Consider the following 21,185-nt stretch of genomic DNA (forward strand, 5'->3'; position numbering starts at 1 on the left):
AAAATATCGTCTGTAAGATCCATGCTGATGGCTGTGAGATCAGTTTTGGAGGCATTTTCTATGCAGTCAGCTTGACTCCCTCACATAAAAATTAATGCACACTTTAATCACCACAGTTTTCTGCTTCTCTTTACTGTTTTACAGCCAATGAAATAAATTAAATGAACAATGGATTCTGTTATGATGTGCATTATTCACAGGATTGTTTATTAAATTCTTAATCAGTTACATCCACTCTTATTTGTTCATTGAAAACAAATAGTAATTTGCTGGAAGTTTTATAGCTGCTTGAGATACGCAGTGATCAGGAATTATTTCTGGCTTTTAAGTCCGAATTTACAGTAAACACAAAACCTAAAATAATTCCCAAAAAGTGGAACATATAATAAATTCTTAAGCAAGTCTTTCACTCCCTTCAAATACAGAAAGCTTGGTACAACATTATACAGTGCTTTAAGACAGAAGGCAAACCAATACCTGGATACGTTTTTGACCTTCACATTTTTCTAGCCAGAAAGAACATATTTCATTATCTTTTCTATGTGTACTATTGCATATGGCATTTTTCACAGCAGAAACCACAGAATGGAAGTAGCAATAGTCTGCAAAAATCATAATTACTCATAGTTTGAACAAAGGAAGAGAAAAGATTATACTCTAGGTACAGAGATAAAGAAACTAAATGAGAAACTGGCAGATACTCCTTTGTCTCTGCACTTCTTTTTTCCTTAAGTGCAGTCAAATTAAATCAATATCTAGAAAAACATTTCATTTGCAGAGCAGCATTCACAGCCATCCACCAAACTGCAGTTTGTTTGGTAAATAGACTCTGGACAGGTAATCTGCTGAGACAGTAGTTAAAACTTGAATTTCAGCCTTCAGTTTAGATGCTGCCATAATTTCCAGCTAAAAGGGGGGAAAAAAAAGAGGAAAAATTAATGTGTGTAGGAAGTTAAGTAAGAAAATTCCATCCACTCATTGAATGTGCATGTATAGCTGTAAAGTGGCTCAGAGAAACATCCCAGGTTTTCTCAGTCTTGCCTTCTTTTAGGGCTACAAAGCCTGGCTGGTTCTGCTATCCTAAGAGCTTGTCAGATATAGGACCTGTCCTGTGGGGAGTAAGAAATAGAAAACAGTAGCTTTATACAAACCTCTTTTTTCCACAGTGGCTGACAAGCAATGTAAGGTCTCTTCTTAATACTTGCTAATTTATTTTCATCTTGCTTTGTAAATGGAATCAAGGCATCTTTGCATATGTTTAATCTACAAAGAAAATAAAACTATTACATTTTCTCACACACTTAAAAATATATTTGTCCATCTTATTTCCTTATATTAAGCCAAACTAATGCATGGAAAGAGTAATGGATTTAAATGGATTTTTGTGTAGTAAAACTGCATTTCCTGTCTGTGAAGCAGAAGGATGTTCTGTTTCTTCTGAGGAAATAACTCACCTCTCGAGATCAGATGGAAGGAGACCAAGCCACTTGACAGAGGGAACGGTGAGATGGTGGGCCTCAAAGGACATTGACTAAAAGAAGAAAGGTCACTGTAACATTCAGTGATCTGCAGTGTAACTTGGGATGCTCTTTTTCCATTTCTCTGCTGAACAGTTCACCCATCCTGCCCTCTGCCTTCACCTATATCTGCCTGCCATCCATGCAGTGTGTCCATACCTTGTCTGCACTCATCTCACAGGATAATATTTCCTTGTTCCTTTTTACTGCTTCCATGATGTTCCACATTACACAAGTATCCCTAAGCAAATTCTCAGGCCAGAATAAAATCTTTACCAATATAACATTATCTTTACCAATATAACATTATTTAACAATCTTTACCAAATCTTTATCTTTATATTTAACAATCTTTACCAAATCTCTACCAATATAACATTATTTTGTGGAAATCACCCATCTCACATTTGGGTTCTCCTGCTCCCAAGGTCCCTCCAGCCTTTGTTGCTCTTCTAAGGCAGAAACAAATCTAAATGGTGAACACTTTTCTATTGGGACTGTCTGAAAACTGCCTGTGCAGCAGAGAAAAACTGTGAAATGTGGTTAAATCAAACACCTGGCATTACTATCCAGTTTTTTTTTGTTGCAGGAAGAAGCTGTTTCTGCAGACACACAAGGCCTAAAAATCACCTCTTTGTGTTGAATCAAAATGGTAAAAGGCAGCAGACATTCTGACAAAGCTGTAGCATTTCATGCATTCCAGCTTCCAGGCTGGGCTATAAAACAAGGTATTTGAAGGGGGAAAATATACTCACCACAGATCCATATTTGTAGATGCACATTATTTCTACACCTGGGTTGTAGAATAGCAAAAGTCAAGTGTCTGTCTGTCTGCACAGTGGGCATGCTTAAAGATACTGTTTAAAAAATCAGTTTTATGGCACAACAGTTATGACTTTATGATTAGTGAGGTTCTTATGGTTTACATATATTTTTAGATTATGTCAAAACAATCAGAATCTCAGCATGTCACCTTCATGTAGTTAAATGTTTCACACTATCTGTGTGCAGTCAACTCAAACCCAAGAATAATCAGCTCTTTTACACATTGTCCAGCATCTCTTATTAAAAGTGTCTTTACCCTGTGTAATTCATGTCTCCTAATACCATTTCTTTGAGCAGCTGCCTCTCACTTTGCAGTAATCTCCCTAATTTCAGGTGGGATCAATGTAGATACATCACCTTCTGATTGTGTTGGATTTCTGAACCCTCAGAACCTTCCCCTAAGAGTTGAGAGAGGACATTCTAAACAAATTTTGCTTTCCTTTTATGCCTTTGAGCCTCTACAGATTTACCATGTGGATCTGCATCCATAAGGGTGAAAATAGGAATTTGAAAAGAATCCCACAGCTTCCTGACCAAAAGGCGTGTATTAAGATCTGGTATGCCTCTTCCCTAAAGAAATAAAGAAAAGCAGAAGGTTTTATATTAACTGAAACAACATCTGGCTACATATATGTTTATATTTGCCATTTGAAAGCAAGCAAACAAACAAAATGCTGGCAGAAACATTTCTCCAGCTGCTGTTTTGCAGGGAAAGTTCTATGCTCCTATTTTGGCTTTGTGCAGAGGGAGGGCCAGGCTGGGAGCAGCTGGGCAGGTGTTCTGGATTATGGGCACTGCAGGAGCACCAGACATTCCTCTGTTCAAGGAGTTGATTTGTAAAGTCTGGGACTTCATACATAGATGTACCCTGGTGTCTGCATAGGCTGGTGTAAGAAGGCAACTTTTTTATCTTAAACTAATATTTATGGCACTAATGGAACAATATAAAACAAGTTCTTGCTATGGCTGACTGAAGCTGGGCCATTTGTGGCATAGCAGAATGGAAGTGCTTATCTCTCTTAGGAATGGCAAAATGTTTTTTCCTCTTGTATGCATATTTCATTTGCACATTCATGTTAATTCCCCTGGCTCCACAGCTCTTTCAGTACAGTCCAAAATCAACCAATTCTGTTTCATTTGGGTTTGCAAAACCTCAGGTCCTGAAGGACAAAAGGTCACTCAACAGCTGAGCCTTTCTGAGACTGAGCAGCAGCTTTGCAGCAGCACAGGAAGCTGATAAGCTACCAAGCTCTAAGGAGATGTTTGGAGGAAATAAGCCTTTGGAGCATGCATTTCATATTTCTATGAGGATAATTCAATTTTAACAATTATTGTTAAATATGTTTCGTATTAAATTTATAATGGCCTTCTGCCCAAGTTTGAGCAGCTCTACAATGCTAAAGTACTCCTTAAATTAGGTGTAGGTGGAGGATATGAAACACAAGGTGCATACCGTGATCATGATACATGGGGACACTTTACTGAAGAAGTCATCATCCAGGAGTCTCTGGAAAGTTGCATCTTTTTCTACAATTAATATAAATTTGGCATGTGAGGATAAATCTTTTGTGTTAAGGCCAGCTGTGTGTAAAATGATCCATCACACCAATCAATTAAAATTAACTGCTCTAAAATACCTGCTCTGGAGCCAAGAGCAGTGATCATGACTCAATTTCAGAGCCAACAAGGAAAGCAAAAATTACCAGAATGTTGTTTAACTTGGAATATTTCTTGTTTTTACTTTCTTTTTTTGTCTATGATTAGAGTTCTTGCTCAAAGGATACTTTTAATTCCTTGAACATTAGATGGCACGGTGACTGCCTAAAACAACAAAAATGAGATTAATCATTTTAAATTGAGAAAATTATATATTTTAAAATAATAACATTAGGTAATGAAGGACACAATTTCATCCTGAAACCACCATTCCTCCTCTATAAGCAAGATCAGTTCTGACATTTTCACCTCTTTACAAGTGTGTTCAACTGTTTATATGCACTATTGTGTAGTGGTCTGGGAGTCCCCCTGTCTTAACAAGATGCTTTTCAAAAGTATTTGTGCCACTGTTGCAGAAAAATTGTTCATCCTATGGGCATGATGGAGATAATAATACCTTGATTAATGTTTTATCTGTCTTAGCCAGAAAAAAAAGTCTGCTTGGTGTGAAGATTGCAAATTTAATACAGACTTAAAACATTTAAACATTCTTTTTGTAAGACCATTAAATTAATACTTTTGCTGGCCTCTAACCTGATTTTATGAGTATTTTGGGGCAACAACTTGAAGACATGGTGATGTTTACTTTACATCTTCAGTTAGGATTGGCTGAATCTGGCAAGCATATGGATGAGAAAACAGGAACTGGGGGAAGAACTTGGTCAAAGAGAATGTATATATGGAAGTGTGTGGTCTGTTTAAACTCCTGACTGTAAATCACCCCAGTGCCAGGGTGGAGCAACTCAGCACATAAAAATATGGAGAACAGTAACAGGGGATTGAATGCTTACAAACAAAGTGTAATGGGCAGTTAAGGTTACCCTTCCAATTTGAAATGACCAAGTAAGGCTTACAATGAACATATTTTTCAGAAAATTGTGACAGTAGTCACCAAGTCTGAGGTTTATTTCTGCTTTCATTCTCTGCACTGCTGTAGAAAATCTTTCAGGACTAGGTCAGTTGAATCTCATCCCCTTAAACCAATTTTGACTTGTTTTCTCTCTCTGCCAGAATTCAATCTGCTGTGACAGAAATGCTGTAAATGCTGTATGTTCAGAGTGCCCAGCATTCTTTGCTTCAAGAGCACTCATTTGACAGAACACTGTAGTATAAAACCTAAGATATGTAATATATACACCTTCCTCTGCAGGGATCCCATGGCAGAAGATAGTGCTGAAAACCATATTCAAAGATTTATTCCTGGTGGGTGTGGCTCAGAATTACAATCCAGAGTCTGAGCTTCAGAATTACAATCCAGTTCAGCAATATTTTCATCTCTTTTATTCACTCAGGTTGTAATGCCTCAATTTGTCACAAGCAGAGGTTTGTGTAATAAATGTACACTGTAACCTGAGCTACAAGGAGTGCAGGTTATCTGGTACAGGCAGATGCCATGGATTGTGTTTCTGGTTTATAATACATACTGTTGCACTGCAGGTACAATTCACTTTTGTACCATCTTCCTCAGTGTAACTTAAATTACCAGCAACAAAACCTTTAGTTGTAGACAGCTGGGAAAAATAAAAGTTGTACAGAGTAAATGGGAAGTTACTATATTGCACAGACAAAGCAAGAAATCTCTGAAAAGAATTCCCACTGGTACTAAGCAATGATTCACTGCCATCAAATTAACTAAGCAATGTTTTGCCCTCATAAACATAAGGACTTACAAAAAATAATTTTAGGTATGAAGGAACCCTTGTGAGATATGAGATATGAGTCAATTTGCAGGTAGTTACAGTTCTGATGCACTAAAAGTTTTCATTTAACCCCCAAATTATCAGTTCATTTGTGTAGAAGCTTGTAAACAGGTGACTTGCCCTCTGAAGTTTAAGCACTGCCTTCTCTAGATGATAACAAAAGCCCCTGTGATTTTAGCTGGCAGTTTGTCCCAAACCATTTGGAAAAAGCAAACTCTGAATTTTCTGTGAAGAAAAAACCTTTTGAATGCCGCAATAAACCATAACTAGGTTTCATTAGCACCAATGAGGCTTTTTATTTTAATTCTTTAATTCTAGCTGACAACTTTTTGTGGTATTCCCCCTTGTAGTTTAATCAGTTTAATAAGATTTGGAAATAATGACAAAAATATTGAAAAGAAGCCACTTACCACGTGTAGACTTCTCCGAGGTATTTTAAGCATGCAAGAAATGTCATTGATTATTTGGTCCACAACACTTTGGCTGCCAAACAGGAGAGTATCTGAATAATATATATCTCTATCAAGACAAAATATCATGTTTGTAATTATAATACTGAAACAGCTGCAGGCCCATGAGAATTTTATAAAGAACATGGTTAATCAGATAAACCTAAAGCATTCTGTGTACAAGAATCCTGCAGGTTTGTATCCTGCAGGTTGATTTTCACAAAAACATACTTAAAACACAGCTTTATTTGAAATTGCAGAAATAGACTCCATTACCTTTTAGTTGCATAAGTGTTGCTCTGCACCATCTTATAGATCATTGATAATATTTTGAGCATCAGAGCTGAAAAAAATTACAAAATATTCTATTTTCAGAAATGCGTATACAATAATTAGTCTTTATATAAGATCATCTTTATGTCCCATAAATAAAAGTTTGAAATGTACTGTGAAAATACAGAGAGATTGTACTATTCAATAGACTCATTAACTCCTAGCATAATGAGAAAAAATATGAGGGGGTTAAGTGAGGGAATGTATGCACCAATGTCCAGGCCAAGAAATGAAATGACTGAGTTAGAAAAAGAAATGAGCTTATTGTCTGTATTCCAAGATTCCTTTCCTGGCCAGCTTTTTGAAGAAGGGTGAAGTTTTTTGATGTTTTTACATTAAGACTTATTGAATATGCCTTTAGTTGATATCCATGAAGGGAAGGGAGAAACTCTAAGAATATTGTATTAACTTCACTGTCACTCATTATAATTTAATAGAGAAAAAAAGAGAAAAGCTGAAAGGCTGGTCATAGTATCAGCTTATATCAGCCACACACTTCAAATTGTAGTGCATAATTTTTTTATTTTTTTTATGTTATTTAAGAACTTGAGAACTAAAGGGGGAAAAGAAGAAAACCCCAAGAACTCCACTTACCAAATCTTCTTGCTGATTGAGGGCAGTCACTTCTTATTAGTTTTGTAGTACAACGTGGTATCATCTGTAGACCTACAGAATCTTTAAATCTGACATAATGCAAACAAACACAATAAACTGCAAACTCCCTGAGCACAGGTGAATTGTCCTCTGCAAGGTAACCCAGACTCAGAAACCCCTTTCCTATGATCAAATGCAGCAGTGCTATTTTCAGAGTCAGCACAGAAATCATCAGCTTGGGTGGGCTTGGGGTAGCCAAAGGAAAAAGGCAGGAAAAACTTTCTCAGGAAGATGCTCCAAGACTGAATTAAAGTATAAAGTAGAGAAGTTTCCGGACAGAAAACAGAAGAAAAGGATTTTATACATGTTTAGAACTGTTAATATATCACCATCAGTAATTACTTAGTATGAAAACAAAGAAGAAATGAGAAGAAAAAATCTGAATCATAATTAAAATAAAAATCATCTGACACAAGTGACTTCCTGATGTAGACTGTATGAAAAACTGTCACTATTTCAAAATACAATAATATTATCTAGATTATACCCTTAAATTATTATCAGGATAACTTAATTGTATTCTAAGTGTTGGAAACAAAAAGGGAGCGTATCCTGCTCTCTAAACAGTTGTTTAACCGAAATGAGCTCCAGTATTTCATGTTTCACCATTCCACATCTGAAGGTGCACATTTCACCAAAAGACTCAGTTATTTCCTTAAGGACACTTCATTATTTTACTTGAAAGTAATTTAGTGCCTTATGATCCTGCCTTTAAAGCATTTTTTTTTCATTTCAGGGTTTCGTAGGTACATTTAAAAGTGCTGCTGGTTTAATGGCTATAATTTTATCCCAAACCACATCGTGTTTCCAAATTCGTTTGTGCGAGGTTTTGCTCCGTGCGTCCTTTGGGTGGCAGAGCGCGCACGCTGCACAACCCTACGGGGACAGCCCGTGTGGCATCTGCCCGACAGCTTGAAAGTAACTTTATTGCCTTTGTGTTGCAACATTTTAAAGTTATTTGTGCTTTTCGCGTGCCTGCTCCCGACATTGTAACTGAAAAGGAGGAACACTGTAATCAAAACTCCCCCGAATTGCTCTCAGGTTAAACCTGGATCTCTCCCGTTCTTCCCAGGACGGTGCTCACTCCAGCCGGGTAGTTTCTGTAAGGCACATCTGAGATTACACTTCTCCACCAGAAAGAATGGTTCTGCTCTTTTTGATGTGATTGATGACTCTTATTTTTAACATACTGTGATCTTAACTCGTTTTAATTTGAACATTTTCCCCCATATGTGTTCAGATGGTAACTAACAGCTCACATTTGTTTTTCTAGCATGGAATGCCATTTCCCCAAAGACTGCCAAAAATTGCAAAACTTTGTAAGAGTATTTTAATTTTACAGACATCTGAGCGAAACATTTTTGTCAAACTATCAAGACACAAACCATTAAATTCCCTGGAACCTACAAGCTTTTCAGTTAACTGATTACCTTCAGGCCCCTCAGGTTCTTTGATTGGCAGAAGTTTATTGTTCTCATGAAATGAGTATTCCACCAAGTTTGCTGTGCTTCCTCAACCTTAAGTGTTTGTAATGTGTCCATTTACAAGCACCTCTGCAATCTTATCAATCTGAATATCCTTTAACCCACTGATGTCCAAAGCTCTTACAAGTCCAGAGACAGATTTGTGTTTCCTTTATTCTTTTGCTAATGTAATGTAGAAATCAGCTAATCTCTTAGGTTTAATGATTTTCAGTTTAAATTAACTCCTTGGATGGAAGAATCCTGTTGCACAAGCAACTTCTACAAATCACAGACTGTGCTATAAAGGAGGACAGGTTTCTTTTTCTCTGATCCTGTCTAGGTCAGCTGGCAGAAGATCTGAAATTTAGATAATGTACTGGAAGCTTGGTTTGCTTTATTTTGCTGGTAGTGAACTTAGCCCAACACACAGGTAAGAAACACAGCAGGGAGAGGTGAGATCCATCTTCTTTGAAGAATAAAAGGATAAGTTTATCACTATCATTTTAAGAAATATGATACCATGAGGAAAAGCAGAGGAAAAGAAAGTAGGAAGCACTCAAAGGGTTTGAAGAACAGAATTGCCAGTAATTTCTTCCAGCCTAAACCAGGTTTTTTCACTCTAACACAACCTATCATTTCTGACTTCTAGTGCTTCCAGAAAAGGATTGTTTATAGGACCTCCCTTTCCTTCCCAACCCCTGTTACAGTAGTTTTACATTTCCCTTTGTGCTGTGGTCTGCTATTACTTAATACATGATGATGCCTGTTCAGAGTGGTTACTTTTTATTTGTCCATTACCTTTTCAAATTATTTCTTGGTTCTAATGCTTATAGAATGATTATGTATGGTTAACTTTTCTGGAAGTTACATAATCAAATTCATATTCATGGCATTTGTATTAATATGAGGCAGGATTTTTAAATGTTTCCTACTTACTCTATGTTCCTCCAGTCTGCTCTGTTGGCCACTGTGAGAACAGGTGCTTTTTTTTGGGCCAGGCTTTGAAGTACACCTTGGATAACATTTTCTATTGCTTCAAGAACCTCAGAACTGAAACAAAGAGAATTAACAACACAGATCATTTGATAAAATCTAGTTCTACTTTGAGTTTTATCAACCATCACCACTCTTACAAAAATCATGTGAGCCAAAATTGCTTACAGCATACTTTAGGTTCAAAAATGTGGAGGAGCACTTTAATTTTTTAATTTTGTTTTGCTCAGTTTCCCTAAACCTTTGCCTTTCCATTGCAAATGCATGAATAGAGGGCACAATTTAAAGTATATTCCTGTTCAATCCTGTAACCATCAAATTTTTCACCAGCTGAACTTCTAGACCAACTGGCTGGTTTGTGACTAATGATTAATGTTTTACTATAAATGAGGTAATATTGGCTTTGGCCATGATTTTGGCAAAGTTGTTTTTAAATGCTATAAATTTTAAAAGTGTTCAAGACTACAAATACTTCCTGTTGTACCATTGCACATTAACCTTTTGATCTGCTGCCCTGAACTAACTGCTAAGGGTTTTAATTACATGAAGGCTCAGTCTCAACAGACACACCATGGAAAGAATCAAATCTGTATCTTTCACCTAAAAAGACAAAGCAGCCTTGCAGCAGATCCCTTACAGTAAAACTCCAGGCTGGTTTGAGTGTTATGACAGATGCTTTTTATTTTCATAAGCAATCTGACTCCAGCATTTCAGCTGTCCTTAAAATTACAAGTGTACTCTGCACTATCCTAAGTCTAGGTAGGAATTAAAGAATTCATGGAACTTATTTTAGCTCAAAGTTTTATCAGCAAAGTCTAATTCTGTCATTAAGTAACACACAGAGAAAAGATGAGTCAATACCAGTGAATGCCACACAAAATTAATTATCTCAAATCAGCAAGAATGATTTTTAAAATTAAGCAGAGTCTCCTTAAACAATAATGAGCTGTCTTTAAAGCTCCCTTCTGTCAGCTGAATATGTTTCTTCCATTTTATAGCTCAGCTTCCACACTCTCTCCACATTGCTGAAACTAGATTATAATTTTTTAGAGTAATTTAAATTTCCAGAAGAACAAAAATTAGTGTTGAAGACAATAAAAATCTGGATGGGCAGATAGATGAAAGAACAGATAGGTAGGAATTCTAAATCATGTCATTACTTTGATACTCATAAATACTTTACTTATTCATTCATTTTATTCTGTCCACTGTAACTATCTTAATATTCCAGATGTATTTCAGACTTTGCTGCAGAATTTGCAAGTCCAGGTTTGTGTTCCAATCCCAAGTTCTCTTATGCTAGCCAACAGAAATTGGAAATGTAATATCTAAAATGCAAAATAGGAGGAAAAGGACAGGAAGTCTCCATGTACCCCCTGCTGATATTCTCTCTTTTTGCAGAGATTATCTGAATTTTAATAAGCAAACACATGATACTGGCCAAGTATGCCTACTTAAAATTCACTGTGGTTTAGTTAACAATGACATCTGAGCAGAGAAAAGGAAGGTGCTGCACAGCTCACAGGGTTTGCCTGATCATCTCTAATACATTGCAGCAGAGTGGATACTTGTTTCTATACAGAAGGAGGACAGATCTTCGACATAAATGGCACAAAATATTAATATTAGCACCTTTAGCAAGCTAACAAGATACACAAAAGAAACAGTTACAAATGAAAATCTGCAGTGTAAGAAACTAACACACTCCTAAACTCAGACCTGTGTATCGCTGAAGTCATGAGCCAGAGACCAAGAAATCTCCAAATAATAATGTTAATATTATCCTTTTCTTCTTAAAATACCTTCATGGTACTCCCAGACTGTTCTAGCTGCTGAGGCTGATGTACTGTGTGCAGAAAGGCTCTTTAAAAATTGACAAGGGTTTTTTGTTGGTGTAATTCAGTAAGCTCATTTTGTCACAGTTTTCTGTATTTCTGTAGCCACAGACATTTGGAGCGATCTGAGGGAATGAAGATGCTATTTGCAATCCAAGCCCCCATTTGTTTTTGTATTGGATTATGTTTCTCCTTCAGCATGAGCCGGTTTGGCACAGTAGTGTCCTACCTACTTAAGCCATTCCACAGAAAGAGAGTGGAGGTGCTATTTTTTACATTTTTTTACCTGGGGACGTGGCTCTCCTGAGCAGCCAGACTTGTTTTCCTGGCCTTGTTCCCAGCTGGAGTTTCAGTGGGACACAGACTGTGCTCCTCCATTAAGGCTAGTGCAGGTCAGTTCAGCTTCTCTGGATAGGGAAGAAGCCCTGTTAAAAAGAGACAAAAAGAGGTTATCACAGAAATTGCAAATGGCTCTTCTGCTTGCTGGACGTAAAACACATGACCAGAGCTCAAACCACAGGATGACAGAGAAAAGGCAGAAATTTGCTGTAGAAACCAAAGTCAAGGTTTTCCCACCCCTCCTGACTGACCAGCTCAGGGCTCCTGCCTCCCTTTATAAAGAGCAGGAGCTGGCACACCCCATCCTGGCCATCTGAGGGCTTTTTACACCCACCACGTCTGACTGAGGCCTTTTCCTGACCAACTTGGAGCTTCTCCCACTCTTCTAGACCAACCAAGCGCTTTTCCTGCTCTTCCTGACCAACCAAGGGATTCTCCTACTCTTCTCAATTAACCAAGGACTTTTCCTGCCATTCCAGAATGACCAAGGGCCGTTTCTGGCCTTTCTGACCAGCTGAGGCTTTTCCCGCCCTTCCTGACCAGCTGAGGGCTTTTCCGATCCTGATTGATCAACTGAGAGATTTTTCCCATCCTGACTGACCAACTGAGAGATTTTCCCATCCTGAATGACCAACTGAGAGATTTTCCCACTCTCCTTAACCTACCAGTGGTTTTTCCCACCCTCCCTGACCTGCCAAGGCCTTTTCCTTCCTCTCCGGGCTGGCCAAGGGCCGCTCCTGCGGCTTTGGACGCCTGAGGGCTTTTCCCGCCCTTTTCTGACTGACAGGTGGTGGCCCCGCCCACCCTGCAGGCCATGGCCGCCGCTGGCCGCTGGCCCTCAGGCCCAGCCGTGGAGCTGATGTCTGACCACAAACTCCACAGCACCCCTGTTTCTGGAATAAACCCAAACAGGCTGGCTCAGAAGTGGCCAAACAGCTGATCAGTACCTTCCTTATCCAGCCATTTTCCTCTTCCCGTCATCTCAAATGTCTCTTCCTGCCTGGTGGGAAGCTGAGGGAGATGGAGCTCCAGTGCAGCTCCAGCTGTTGAAAAATCCACGTCCTTCCCCAAAGTGGAATTCAGCTTCCACTGAAGCCGAATTAAAGATTTAGTGCTACTTTTTATCGTTCGCCTTCAGCATTCCAAAGGTTTACGACAGTCTTGCGATATGTTGTCAAATCTTTCTCAATATGCTGTTAAAGTCTTGTATTCTGAACAAACAATAAACCCCAATTCTGAGAGTCATGAATCACTGGCTTCCAGAGAAGCTGAAATTTAAGAAAAGAATGCTAAATTTTGTAAGGATTATGGCTGAACTGGGATTGTTGTTATTTATGTGGTGTCCTCAGCCAGAGGGCAGCGCTGCATGATGGGTGACACAGGCAGCCATAGATGGTGAATTTGGGAAGAAACCCCACATATTATGAGTATTTTGGTGCATTTCACCTTTAGACATTCAGCTTTTCCTACAAAAACCCTGTCTGTCACTTCAGAATGTTTCAATTCATGGTGATTGCAAAGAGAAAATGCAGCACTCCTGGGAATCCTGGTGCGAGCCAGAGGAGCAGCCCCTGGTAGTCCTTGGCACTCCCTGGTTCTGCAGTGCTTTTGTGTGCAGAGATCAGGGCTCCTGCTCCGTCAGCTCCGCGGCAGAAAAACCCCAAATAACACAAACTTTAACTGCTCTTACATTTGCAGTTATCATATGCCAAGTTGTATTTTCAACTCATAACTATGTCATCATAATTGATTCCTCATTAGACGTCTCTCTGAGAGTGTTAGAAGTTACTTAGGAGATAAATATCTCAAGGCTTGTCCTTTCTAGGGAAAAATTTTCAAAGCTCACTGTTGATAACATCATGTTTAGTGCACAGGAGTCAGCAGTATTGGAAGCTGTGCTCAATCCAGCTCACAGCCAACAGCATTTCAAACGTGGTGATGCTTGGACTTGTTAGCAAGTTGGATGATGTAGTTTTTAAGATGTTGCTCCATTAGCTACTGCCACTGAACCTTTTCTTCTTTGGTACTCGTATGAGTGAGCAATCCAAGTCCAGCCTGGGTAGGTAATTAAAAAATTAATGCATTGATTTATTCAAGGAAAACCTCAGGCTATGATGATATGAGCACAAGGTGCTTCAATTAACAGAGGGAAGCCAAAGAAAAGGGAAATAATAAACTGAAATTTTCAGAGCTTTCATCTTAAGTCTTTGGCCTTTAGGTATCTTGAGATCATTCCGGAAATATTTATGTAAAATCTCTGTAGCTCTTTCCAACAACTCTACATCAAAATCAACAGACTTTTTTTTTTATATAGAACTGCCAAAATTATACCATGCCCCCAGCAACAGATTGCAAACAAAACTAAATACACCAATTTATGAGAAGCCAATTTAACTACTTACTTCTTCACAGCATCAAACAACAATCATAAAAAACCCCAACTAAAATACTTAGTGTTTATATCTGAGTTAACAAAAACAAGAAACAATAACAAAATTTTCCTTGCTTCCAACTTAATACTGCACACATATATGTAAATAGAAATATCTCTAACCAGATAAATTTGTATCCAGAATATGATAAGTAGATGAATTACAATGAAGAAGTGGACTAGCAGATTATTTTTCTAGAGTCCTCTTTTTTTATTTATTTTCCCTTTTTAAAATCTCCTTTTCAAAATGACACCAAAATTAAATTCCAAATATCGACTGCATATGTTTAAAAATTATAGAAATACGCATCTATACATTTATAGATAAATGTTCATAAATATATACTCTAATATGTATTTATATACATTTGTGTATGTGTATAAGAAGGAAAATTACTAGGAGAGCAAATGAGGAACCAGTTTTAAGTGTTAAGATGGGAAGGAAGAAGCGAATGCAGCAGTGGAGGGATGCAGCTCTCCTGTCCTGCCTCTACCAAGCTGTGCAGTAGATGGCACCACAGGTGCCAGAGAAAGTGCTACCACTCAGAAACTGTTAAATTTAACACTGTGATGGAACAGGAGCAACATCCATCACCTGCCAATTACATGAAAAGTTACTGATCTATTTCTAATGAGCAAAGCCCAGAGAAACAGGAGATAAAATGTCATTCACTGCTAACAGCTGACAGCTTCAAATGGGATGCCTCCTTCCAAATAACGTTGGTGGTTAAAAAGAACAACCCAAAAATAATGTATGCTTGCAGAGACACCTGGCTCCAGAGTGAGAAACACCTGAAAAATATTTATTCTGTGGTGTGTCAAGTCACTGTAAGAGGAAGTGGGGTTTTGTTACCATCCCTTCTTTTGGCATTTTATCTTTCAGCCAAAAATAAACACTACAGACCATTCTTAAAAGGAAAAGTACCTTTCATCTCACCTCTGTCAATTCTGATATCCACATCTTCTAATGTTTTTAGGGATAGTAAAGTACTTTTGGTGGCAGGACAAAATAGGTATTTGAGACAAAGAAACACAAAGTAGATTAAATAGAAGATTACTTTTTGATAATTTAGCAAAAATTCCATATGCACTCATAGTAGTTGAGGTATAAGCAGGCAGCTCTGTATGACTGAACATTTGAACACATAATTTTTACATGCTGGGAAGTTTGAGCTTGCCCAATACTAACTTAGTCACTGTTTCTCCCTCTCTCCTGCACTGCTTTCACACTAAGATAGGACACTCCTCCAGCCTATTAGGAAAAATTCTGATTAAAAAAACATGTTAGGGAAGGGAAAATATGTTGAAACAAACAAATGAAAGATATTTGTACTAAAATATAACTGGAAAGCAGGAATGGCTTCTATTCCGTGCTCATATGACAGTTTGAAAATAGCAATCTTGAAAACAGCTGCACCATTTCTTCTGGCTTTCAAAAAGTAAACTGTCTTATTTTCTGTTTTCCTTTTGTTGGCAAAATCCTAGAAAGCATGAACACTCAGGTGTGGTTTTACTCTTTAAATACAAAAATGCCACCTGCTGTGCATTAAAACTATTTGAACCTAAATTTGCTGCATTTATGGGAATGCTACACTAGTGGTGTCACGACCCCAGATTTCTGCCAACAGGTAAAACTTGGGGTGGACTTCAGACAGTTGTTTTAACTATTTAATAAACCCTGGGGAAAATGAAGTCAGAGGATGATGTAGGAGTTCTGACACTGAGTACTCTGGGCCATATAAATGGTGGGTGGGGCAGTTGATTAACATTCTACTTCATTTTTGGAAGTCTAGATTAAAATCAACCTTATGTCATTCTTTAAAATGCATTTGGTGATTTTAATTGAGCTACTAATGTTAATTGGTCCACACCACAAAAATGCCAGGGGCACTGTGATGTAATTTTGAATAAATGGCAACCTTTGCTTTTGAGGGTCTTAAGACTCAGTATAAAGTATATCAAATAAAAATATAGCATAGATGTCTTATCTTAGTTTTTCTTTTTTTTTTTTTTTTTTCCCTACTGGAGAAGAGAAAAACCATGATTCAAATATAAATATGAACTCAGCCTAAAACACATCTTACTGAGCTGTTCACAAGCAGTTCTGGCTGCAGTGAGATTGCTGGTCAGCCTTCAGTGAAAACACTGTGCTGCTTTTCCAGGATACAATTTTAACCCGTTCAAACATTTTTCAAATCTTTCTGCACAGACCACCCTTTTCTCTGTTCTCAGAGCAAACTCAAAATTGTCAGCTGGACGTCACTGCTGTAACCCATCCCTGGACCTGGGCATGGAGGAAGGGGTGATATTTTGCCCTGTTTTGCCTTGTCCCACTGCTGCTGGCCAGGACAGCCACCAAACACCTCGAGTTTAGTTTGATGGATCTTCTTCCAGGCAGCTTTCTGCCTGCTGCTTTAGGGATCTAGGAGGCTCTGGAACAGAAGAATCACCCAGATGTCCCACAGCCAAAGGTGTGTACAGCTCACAGCCACAGGAAGGTGTTAATGAAATGTGTAATAAAACTGTGGAGTCTGTGCAAATAAATACAAACTCCTATAATATAAAGTTCTCCCTCACTGATCTCACATATGGTTCCCAAAGGGAGCTCAGTGCAGAATTTGGGCCTTAAAGAATTGAATAGAACAGATTTGTATTATTCTCTAAAGAGAAAAATCTTCTGGCAGAAAGAGGAGTTTGGAGCTGTTGACTAAGGAATTTTCTACTCTGGAAAGCAGACTGGAATTGCTATTGCAGGATCAGCTGTTCTACAATGACTTCTTTGACCCATGACTTTTCCAGAATAGAATATCCACACAGGGAGCTGTTATGGATAGTTTATTCAGAAATAACTATTTTGGTCACTTTTCCGACATAGAGAAATGCATAGTGTCCATGCATGGCTGTAGTAAGCTTGGTTTATTTTTTACAGAAAAATAGTTTTTGTCTGATATATAACATATGGCAAAATGGGAAAGTAGAAAAGGAATTTTGAATAAGATCATGATGCAATTGATTAAGATCCTTTATTTAATTTACTAATATAAGATATATTATTATAATTTACTATGATTATGATTACTTACATACTAAGAACATCTCTACATCTGCAAGGTTATGTCCATTACAGGATGTTGCATCAGTTTAACTAAATCATTTAAAAACCCCTCGTTTCTAATTAAGTCAGCGCAAAAATATTAACAAAATTATTTTCTGTAGTCTCTGCTGGATTTCATATCTCAGTCATCAGCCTTGTGGTTACATCACACACGTTGTTAGAAAGAAATATACAACAGTTCTGTGCTTCTGCAAAATTCAGGCTTTTTTGGTGTTAGCACATTCATTTTAATTAACAATAAATGAACAAGAAATAGCCATTTGCTGCCAGCAGTACCTTTGCTAGGTACTAGGTACTAGGCTGGGAATTCCTGTTTGTGCCTTGCATGATGAGTGGGTACAGCACCCGTTAACGGAGTTCCTTTCTAAAAATCTGATGTAATATTAATTTATTATTTCAACATTTTCCTCCATGTGCTCTACTCTGTAATGTCACAGGGTCTCTCATGCATTGTACTGGAATGCTTCCATGTTTGGATCCATTCATGAGGAGTTTTGAGTGCTGGGGATGTAAGACTGGGACCCCAGTGTGTCAAGAAGAAATAAAAAATATAGAAATGACATTGCTGAAGATACCATCAACCAGCCATTAGTCCTAAGAAAATAACATCTAAAGCTTTTTTTATAAATTAAACTGAAGATTATCTTTCAGCTCTTTAGTGATGTTTGATACTTCATCAGAAGGAAAATTAACATGCTCATCAACCAGTGCAGATTCTTAGGTGGTGTGGAGAGCTGGATGAGATCATATCCTCAGCAAAATTATGGAATGCTAGGAAGTAAATCAGGAGAGCCAATTCCTAACTCTCATTTTAACGATGGGCTGCCTTGTGTTAGTCATGAAATGTAAGCAAATAATAGGTGTTGCTGAACAGCTGCTCTTACACTATATTGGCTCTTCCCTCTGAAAGAATCAAGCAGGAGAGAACCATTCCTTTAAGTTTTAAATACATTGATTTTCTACATATTTCAGCTGTTTTGTGATGACCAATACATCAAAATCTTCACCAATATTTATGGAGATTCAAACTGATTTCCAATCCTGGTGGAAAACTTCTCTCTTCATAACCTCTATAGTTAGTGCCTGCTTTATGAGAAATGTTCTTGCAGAATATCCAGTCATTACCCTAATTCATGTTAATTTTCTGCTGCTATGGGGTAACAACAACAGTCTTGGATTTTTCTGTGTTGCAGATCACTCTGTTTTCTGTTTCAGAGCTGAACTGAAAGTGAACTTTTACTCTGAAATTACACACTTCAGTGTTTTATATGACACTCTTGTAATAAACAAATTATATACTGTGATGCTAAAGCACTGTAATAAAAGTACTTGCTGCTGAGTGCTTGAGAAATTGTGAAACAATTGTTTTCAAGTTTTCATAACTGTAAAATCCCCAAATGGACTTGATGTTGGAGAGACATTTCTGCGCAGCACAAATGCATAATTTCCAAAAGAAAAACCTGTAAGTTTTGCCAACTGACCTCCTAAGTAGAGCCTTGCCCATAAATGCAGCGAGGCAGATTGGTGCTAACGATATGTAAAGTTCATCTTTATACTCCATTCATTCTCACTTCATTACTGGCAAGATTAGTAATAGCCAATTTGCATTGATTTATACCAGCTATTTACAGTCCCCAGGGCACAGAAGTTATTCATCCATGGAAAAACCTGTCATACTCTCCTTTTTTCTAGTCATGCCTCTATCTATGTGGTAATAGAGGGATGGAGTTTCTGCCTCTGGTGTGTCCTGCACAGAAGCCAGTGTCTCCAAAGCCAAGCACAACAGAAAAATATGGCTCTGCCAATAGCTGGGATGGTGACCTAAAGATTACAATGAGAAAAAGGCTGAAGTTCTCAAACCTTCTTTTACACTGATTTGAACAGTCACAAGCAGCTCTCAGACACCTCTGTGTACCAATTTGGCAAGGAAAGAGGCAGAGATGGAGCAGAGCAGGGACCAGGGCAAACTCAGATAGATGGGGCTGGTTATGCTGTGCCCAGTTTTGGCTCCCCAATCCTAGAACAGTGTGGAGAATCAACAGGAGGTTCAGAGGAAGGTGCTGGGGTACTCTGGGTCAAGAGCACAGGGGTGAAATGGAGGGACTGAAGGTGCTGGGCTTGCTTGTCCTGGCCAAACAGAGGCCAGGGACTGGTCTCTGCCTGCACAGCAGTTACAGAGATGACAGCCAAGTTCAGGGTAGGTAGTGTCATAACACAGAACAGGGAGCAGTGGCCATAAATCACAGCGTGGGAGGTTCAGCTGAAAATTAGGAAAAAATGTTACTCATTTTTCAGGCATTCTTTGAAAAGCAAAAACAAAACCCCCTCACAAACTACAAAAACAACACCCAAGTATGAGTACAGCTGAAAAACCCAATAGAAAACAAAAAAAATGCCATCCTCTGGTTTCTTACTGTTTTAGATATCACCTACCTTTTATATTACACACATGTAATCTTACAGGCATGTTACATACATGTGTTACCTGGTTTTGTTTAAAATTCTTTGTATGCAATTAGTAGTTGACAGAATGCTATCTTTTGTTAAGGAATGAATTCTTTTTCTACAAGCAAACCCCAATAGTGCTTAATTTGCAATGCAATATTGACTATCATCTCTGAATCAAAAATTAGTTCTTCACAAAGAATTCATTCAATTGTTTGGGTACTATTGCATCACCGTGTCCAATGGGATTAAAAAGAAAAGTTGAAAAAAAACTCAATTGAAAGGAAACTGCAAAACTCCATTGGCCCAAAAACCACGAGCATGCTAATTAACTAGAAGCAATTACTTGAATAATCAAGACAGGTTTTTTCTTGTATTTATTACCTGCACTTTCAGGTATTTGTTACATCAGATGTGATATTTATCTAAGCATTGGTTTACCAGATGTGCACGAGAGTAAAGGGGTTAATTTTGATCACTCAAGCTACAAATATTCCATTTAAGGCACTTTGTGACACCAGCAAGGTTTCACCTTTCCCTGAGGATTTTAAATCCACTAGCACTTTTCAGATGGCTTATAGCAATTTTAGTGCTTCCCAAACACAGTTCCAACCATTCAGCTGTTCAGTATCCACTGAGAAAATTGGTTTCCTTTCCTTTGCAACTTTTCAGTTTCCACAGACCAGTGGTTAATATTTTCAATACAGACTCTCTATTCAAGAAACACAAAATGTTTACAACATGGTGACATAATTATCTCTACAGTGTTAAAACTCAAGACATGAATTTCCTTACAGGCAAATTAAGGCTTTCTCCACAGAAAATTTGTGAGGGTAAAGATAATGTCTGGAGATATAGAAATATAGATTTATGCTTTATTACATTGATTAGTGTTTGAAACTTTTCTTTTTTTAAACCCACTCCTGTGACTTTATCCCTGCTGTACTGAGTCCATCAGTTTGGATCTGATTTAACAATGTCTCTGTGCTTCAACATACTGCTGCAAGGATTCATGTGCCCACACATAAATTTTCTTGATGAGAGAAGCTTTTGTATGAACTTCTTAAAACAGTTGGCAACAAAATATAGGAAACATCTACCACACTTCACTGGATTGGATTAAGGGATGAAAAAGTAAGAGGAGAGCAAACACCACAACACTTTGTAGTCCTGTTTGACAGCTAAGGGATAAATTGCATCCTGCCCTCTATTCTTAATAAAAAGCATAAGACCTATTATACTTATTAATCCAAAGTCCACCTAGACTAATATTCTCCTTCTGACAGCAAGAAATACTGGGCATCATGCAAAGAGTACAAAACCAACGTTTAATGATGCCTCCCCAACATGTTTATGACTCGAAGACTTCT

At 37.9% G+C, this 21,185-nt stretch overlaps 1 protein-coding gene across 1 annotated transcript; it reads right to left on the bottom strand.

The window, feature by feature from the left end:
- Window positions 1-450: 450 nt before the first annotated feature.
- SPO11 (SPO11 initiator of meiotic double strand breaks) lies at window positions 451-11,863 on the bottom strand. The gene is made up of 13 exons (XM_071446748.1): window positions 11,772-11,863; window positions 9,594-9,707; window positions 7,135-7,223; window positions 6,484-6,550; window positions 6,169-6,277; window positions 5,483-5,569; window positions 4,127-4,163; window positions 3,796-3,905; window positions 2,813-2,912; window positions 2,273-2,310; window positions 1,455-1,531; window positions 1,152-1,263; window positions 451-906 (listed from the first exon to the last, which is right to left on the bottom strand). The coding sequence occupies exons 1-13, from the start codon at window positions 11,861-11,863 to the stop codon at window positions 787-789; spliced, it is 1,152 nt and encodes a 383-aa protein (XP_071302849.1). The 3' UTR covers window positions 451-786.
- Between the last annotated feature and the right edge of the window lie 9,322 nt (window positions 11,864-21,185).

Source organism: Agelaius tricolor, unplaced genomic scaffold (assembly GCF_023055355.1).
Source record: "Agelaius tricolor isolate 1412-34295 unplaced genomic scaffold, bAgeTri1.0.p SCAF_23, whole genome shotgun sequence".
Classification (NCBI taxonomy): domain Eukaryota; kingdom Metazoa; phylum Chordata; class Aves; order Passeriformes; family Icteridae; genus Agelaius; species Agelaius tricolor.

Coding starts and splice junctions, on each gene's coding strand:
- SPO11 (XM_071446748.1), bottom strand. CDS start 11,863: ATGGAGGAGCACAGTCTGTGTCCCACTGAAACTCCAGCTGGGAACAAG. Junction 9,708..11,771: donor CAGGAGAGCCACGTCCCCAG/GTAAAAAAATGT, acceptor TCTTTGTTTCAG/TTCTGAGGTTCTTGAAGCAA. Junction 3,906..4,126: donor TAATGTTCAAGGAATTAAAA/GTATCCTTTGAG, acceptor TTAACACAAAAG/ATTTATCCTCACATGCCAAA.